This window comes from Piliocolobus tephrosceles, chromosome 21 (assembly GCF_002776525.5).
Source record: "Piliocolobus tephrosceles isolate RC106 chromosome 21, ASM277652v3, whole genome shotgun sequence".
NCBI lineage: Eukaryota > Metazoa > Chordata > Mammalia > Primates > Cercopithecidae > Piliocolobus > Piliocolobus tephrosceles.
The window spans coordinates 10125409-10131968 of NC_045454.1; the positions used below are offsets into that span (position 1 = coordinate 10125409).

Here is a 6560-nt window from a genome sequence, read left to right on the forward strand (position 1 = left end):
GAACCCAGGAGGTGGAGGTTGCAGTGAGCCAAGATTGTGCCACTGCACTACTCCAGCCTGGACGACAGAGCAAGACTCTATTTCAAAAAAAAAAAAAAAAAAGTGGTTGATAGCTGGCCACAGTGGCTCATGCCTGCAATCCCAGTGCTTTGGGAGGGCAAGGTAGGCAGATTGCTTGCGGTCAAGAGTTCAAGACCAGCCTGGGCAATATAGCAAGGCCTGGTCTCTACAATAACATTTTTTTAAAAAAATTAGCCTGGCCAGTCTCAGTGGCTCACGCCTGTAATCCCAGCCCTTTGGGGGGGCCAAGGCAGGCGGATCATGAAGTCAGGAGATCGAGACCATCCTGGCTAACATGGTGAAACCCTGTCCCTACTAAAAAAAATACAAAAAATTAGCCAGGTGTTGTGGCGGGTGCCTATAGTCCCAGCTACTCGGGAGACTGAGGCAGGAGAATGGCGTGAACCCAGGAGGTGGAGCTTGCAGTGAGCCGAGATCACGCCACTGCACTCCAGCCTGGGCAACAGGGAGAGACACCGTCTCAAAAAAAAAAAAAAAATTAGCCCAGTGCGATGGCATATGCCTGAGGTCTCAGATCTCAGATACTTGGGAGGCTGAAGCAGGAGGCCGAGGTACGAGGATCACTTGAGCCCCAGAGTTCAAGGCTGCAGTGGGCTATAATTGCACCACTGCACTCTAGCCTGGGCTACAGAGGGAGACCTTGTCACCAAAACAAACAAACAAACAAACAAACAAACAAACAAGCCGAGCGCAGTGGCTCACACCAGTAATCCCAGCACTTTGGGAGGTCGAGGATCACAAGCTCAGGAGATTGAGACCATCCTGGCTAACACGGTGAAACCCCGTCTCTACTAAAAATACAAAAAAAATTAGCCAGGCATGGTGGTGGGCACCTGTAGTCCCAGCTACTCGGGAGACTGAGGCAGGAGAATAGCATGAACCCAGGACACACAGCTTGCAGTGAACCGAGATCATGCACACTCCAGCCTGGGGGACAGAGCAAGACTCTGTCTCAAAATAAATAAGTAAGTAAGCAAATAAATAAATAAATAAATAAATAAATAGTGGAAAAAACAAAAAAAGGTTGAGATGGTACTTTTTTGTTGGGTTTTTTTTTTTTTGAGACGGAGTCTTGCTCTGTTGCCCAGGCTGGAGCACCGTGCTACAATCTCAGCTCACTGCAAGCTCCACCTCCCAGGTTCAAGCAATTCTCTGCCCCAGTCTCCTGAGTGGCTGGGATTACAAGTGCCTGTCACCACACCTGGCTAATTTTTGTATTTTTAGTAGAGATGGGGTTTCACCATCTTGGCTAGGCTAGTCTTGAACCCCTGACGTCATGATCACCTGCCTCAGCCTCCCAAAGTGCTGGGATTACAGGCGTGAGCTACCGCATCCGGCTGAGATGGTACATTTTATATTATGTGTATTTTACTGTAATTTTTTTCTTTCTTCCTCCAGGAACAAACTGGTTGATTGAGATTCTCTGCCTGATTCGCTCCAAGGGGGATCCCAAGTGGATCCAATCTGTGCCCATCTGGGAGAGATCACCCTGGGTAGAGACTGAGACTGGGTATGAATCACTCAGTAAAGAGGAGGGTCCGCGTCTCTTCTCCTCCCACCTCCCCATCCAGTTATTCCCCAAGTCGTTCTTCAGTTCCAAGGCCAAGGTCAGTGCATAATGGTTAAGACGTGTTTGGTCAATGACTTTTAAATATTGATGTGCCTAAAAGTCATGTGGAGATCTTGCTGAAATGCACTCGCCTTCAGCGGGTCCGTGTTGTTGGGACCTGAGATTCCGTATTAGGTGACACCTATGAGGCTGCTCCCAGAACTGTCCTTGAGTTCAAGGGTGTAGACCATTCCACAGATTACCCCAGCCAGATTTAAACCAGGGATAGGGTGAAACAATAATGCCGGATTCTTAGAAAACGAGGTTCTACACCCAACCAGAATGTATAGCCATATTATATGGCTAGATAACCACCTTCAGTTGCCCTAAAAATTAATTAGCCAATCCGAATTCAACAAATGGCTTCTGCCACGTAAAAGACACAGAGGTGTTCCTATGGGATGCAGCACATTCATCACGCAATGCCTGTATCCAGGGTGACTGCCCTGGTGCCATGCAGAGCTCTGTACCCACTTCGTCTTACTGTGTTTAGCTATGTGTTGATATCAGCAGCCACATGCATCTTCCATGGGGCTAAGGGGTGATCACAAGAGGGACTAGGCATATCCGAGACCTTGCATGGCTCAGACTGCTTCTAGAATCATACTTTCCTGGAAGGTGTTTATTGGTGTGTGAAGTTTTTTTCTTTTTTTTTTTTTTTTTTTGAGGCGGAGTCTCGCTCTGTCAGCCAGGCTGGAGTGCAGTGGTGGGATCTCGGCTCACTGCAAGCTCCGCCTCCCAGGTTCCCACCATTCTCCTGCCTCAGCCTCCCCAGTAGCTGGGACTACAGGCGCCCGCCACCATGCCCGGCTAATTTTTTGTATTTTTAATAGAGACGGGGTTTCATCGTGTTTGCCAGGATGGTCTCTATCTCCTGACCTCGTGATCCACCCATCTCGGCCTCCCAAAGTGCTTGGATTACAGGCATGAGCCACCGTGCCTGGCCTGTGGTGTGATCTTATCTCACTGCAACCTCCGCCTCCCCAGGTTTAAGTGATTCTCCTGCCTCAGTCTCCTGAGTAGCTGGGACTAGAGGTGTGCGCCACCATGCCTGGCTAACTTTTCTATTTTTAGTAGACACAGGGTTTCACTATGTAGGCCAGGCTGGTCTCGAACTCCTGACCTCGAGTGATTTAGACTCCCAAAGTGCTGGGATTACAGGCATGAGCCACCATGCCCGGCCAAAGTCTGACTTCTTTCACTCAAAGTAATGTCTGTGAGATTTATCCGTGATCTTGGGCATTGTATATGGATAATAGTGCTACATATCTATGAATGTAGCTTAACTTATGAATTTATCCTCCTGTTAATGATCTTTAAACCCTAGTACACAAATATACATCACTCACCTTTGGAAACCTTCCATTTGCTTCCCGTTGTGAGCGGACTGTAATATCCCAGAGGGAAGGAACGATGCTTCCTTCTTCCATTGTCATATTCCTAGTGCTGTGACTGCTTCACAGGCACGTTAAATTTGATTAGTGAATGCAGTAAGTAATTTATTAAAATAATCCATTGATACTATCAGGCATTATCCAGGAATTGGCATTTTCTCCATTTTTATGAAGATCAATAAGAGTGAGGAATGACTGTACTGATTTTTCATTCTCCCATTTTTCCATGTAAGGTGATTTATCTCATGAGAAATCCCAGAGATGTTTTCGTGTCTGGTTATTTTTTCTGGCATAGCATGAAGTTCGTTAAGAAACCAAAGTCATGGGAAGAATATTTTGAATGGTTCTGTCAAGGAAATGGTGAGTGTTTTGCAAAATATGGGTGTATGTGGAGTCTTCTATCCGACCTCATTTAACATCCAGCCTCACATCTCTAGGTCTCACCAACCCATGGGTTTGAAGGGTCCACCACCCCTGGAAGTCAAATCTGCTAAGTTTGCTTACTCTCCCGCATAGCAGCAGAACTCTCAGCTTGCCCCCATGATAAACCATCCTAGCTATTTGCTAAGTCTCTAGAACCTCCAGTACTAGCACAGGAAACTTACATTCTCCTCTACTCTCCTAATGTGTAGATTTCTGGAAGTTAGCTTTTCACTGGCTTCCGGGACAACACAATCCTGACCTTCCGCCATATTTTTCTGATGCCTCTTTCCAAAACCCCTTTAATGTTCTGTGTCTATCTGTCTCAGAACTGTTTGCATGACTCTGGGATCGCTACACATCTAGTTATGCAGAATTTCTGGGCTTTTTCACTACTTTCCAGTTGATCTCAAAACTCTATGAGCCTGCATCTCAGCTGTGTTGTGTCTCTCAGCAATACACCCACTACAGATATCTCCATTAGAGAGAGCCACCGATGCCTCTATTTCAGTACATTCAAATTTGCACACCTTTCTGGCCGGGTGTGGTGGCTCACGCCTGTAATCCCAACACTTTGGGAGGCCGAGGCCGGTGGATCACCTGAAGTCAGAAGTTCAAGACCAGCCTGGCCAACATAATGAAACCCTGTCTCTACTAAAAATACAAAAAATTAGCCAGGCATGGTGGTGGGCGCCTGTAATCCCAGCTACTCTGGAGGCTGAGGCTTGAGAATCGCTTGAACCCGGGAGGCAGAGGTGGCAGTGAGCCAAGATCGTGCCACTGCACTCCGGCCTGGGCAACAAAATCGAAACTCCGTCTCAAAAAAAATTTTTGAACACCTTTCTCCTATGGGCAAAACAGTTTCTAGTGCACCTTTATCTTACTCCACCCCTCACCCAAAGGCTAGCATGGGTCTAATATTTCATAAGCATCCTCTTTTCCCATCCCACTCCCCTGGACCTGTCACCACTTTCTTTTCTCTAATTATTAATCAAGTCCTACCATCTTGATTAATATCTTCATTCTGGTCTCAGCATTTTGGGAGGCTGAGGCAGGCGGATCACCTGAGGTCAAGAGTTCAAGACCAGCCTGGCCAACATGGCGAAGCCCCATCTCTACTAAAAATACAAAAAATTAGCCGGGTAGGTGGCATGTGCCTGTAGTCTCAGCTACTCGGGAGGCTAAGGCAGGAGAATCGCTTGAATCTAGGAAGCAGAGGTTGCAACGAGCCGAGATCACTCCATGTCACTCCAACCTGGGCGACAGAGTGAGACTCTGTCTCAATAATAATAATAGTTAATAATACTAATGTATTCCTTACTTGACAATTTCTAAGAGAGACCATCTTAAATGTTGTCACCTCCCCGACAAAAAACGGTAAGTATATGAGGAAATGAATATGTTAATTAGCTTGCTTCTGTCTGATATGGTTTGGTTGTGTCCCCACCCAAATCTCATCTTGAATCGTAATCCCCATAATCCCTACGTGTTGTAGAAGGGAACTGGTGGGAAGTGATTGGATCATGGTAGTGGTTTCCCCCGTGCTGTTCTCATGATAGTGAGTGAGTTCTCACGAGATCTAATGGTTTTTTTGTTTTTTGTTTAGCATTTTAGGGTTTTTTTTTTTCTAATTTTTCTTTTATATTTTAAAAAGGTATAGGGTACATGTGCACAATGTGCAGGTTTGTTACATAGGTATACATGTGCCATGTTGGTGTGCTGCACCCGTTAATTCATCATTTACATTAGGTATATCTCCTAATGCTATCCCTCCCCTTCCCCCTACCCCATGACAGGCCCCGGTGTGTGATATTCCCCACCCCGTGTCCAAGTGTTCTCATTGTTCAGTTCCCACCTATGAGTGAGAACATGCAGTGTTTGGTTTTCTGTCCTTGCGATAGTTTGCTCAGAATGATGATTTCCCCACTTCATCCGTGTCCCTACAAAGGATATGAACTCATCCTTTTTTATGGCTGCATAGTATTCCATGGTGTATATGTGCCACCTTTGAGATCTGATGGTTTTATAAGTGTCTGGCATGTCCCCTGCTGGCACTCACTTCTCCCTCCTACTGCCTTGTGAGGAAGTTGCCTTGCTTCTCCTTCCTCCATAATTGTAAGTTTCCTGAGGCTCCCCCAGCTATGCTGAACTGTGAGTCAGTTAGACCACTCTCCTTTGTGAGTTACCCAGTCTTGGGCAGTTCTTCATAGCAGTGTGAAAACTGACTAATACACTGTCATTTCACAATGTATATGTATTTCAAAACATCGTGTTATATACTGTAAGCATATACCATTTGTTGGTACCCTTTGACCAAGTTTCATTCAAGTTTTATTGGTCAATTATACATTAACAAGCCGGTGGGGGAGTGAACATAATAGATTGGATGCCTGCCCTCATAAAATGTGTAACCTATCACTCTTTCTGCCACCCCATGCAGTGATCTATGGGTCATGGTTTGACCACATTCACGGCTGGATGTCTATGAGAGAGAAGAAAAACTTCCTGTTACTGAGTTATGAGGAGCTGAAACAGGTAACCCCATCATTTTTAGAGTCAGTGCACACCCTCTCACAACCATCCTTACTTTCCCTAAATTCCCTCCATCGCGCTGTCTTCATGCCACCCTCTCAGTTAAAGTGGAGCCTGGTGAAGAGTCACAAAGAATGGGATTAACTCCCTGGTCTTCATTGCCCTGTTTCTGGTTGACCCTTGCCCAAGCTTCATGCTCCTTATTTCATCTTAAAACATCTAAGCCAGGCACTTTGGCTCACTCCTGTAATCCCAGCACTTTGGGACACCGAGGCGGGTGGATCACAAGGTCAGGAGTTCAAAGCCAGCCTGGCCAAGATGGTAAAACCCCATCTCTACTAAAAATACAAAAATTAGCCAGGCGTGGTGGCGAGCACCTGTAATCCCAGCTACTCAAGATGCTGAGGCAAGAGAATTGCTTGAACCTGGAAGGTGGAGTTTGCAGTGAGCCAAGATTGTGCCACTGCACTCTAGCCTGGGCGACAGAGCAAGACTCTGTCTCAAAAAAAAAAAAAAAAAAAAAA

At 46.1% G+C, this 6560-nt stretch overlaps 1 protein-coding gene across 1 annotated transcript in view; it reads left to right on the forward strand.

The window, feature by feature from the left end:
• Nucleotides 1-6560, forward strand: part of SULT2A1 (sulfotransferase family 2A member 1) — a 16165-nt gene that overhangs the window by 2340 nt on the left and 7265 nt on the right. Inside the window, exons 2-4 of the mRNA XM_023182589.2 lie at nt 1480-1688; nt 3318-3444; nt 5945-6039. Of these exons, the coding sequence (XP_023038357.2) occupies nt 1480-1688; nt 3318-3444; nt 5945-6039 (431 nt within the window). The remainder of the gene's footprint in view (nt 1-1479; nt 1689-3317; nt 3445-5944; nt 6040-6560) is intronic.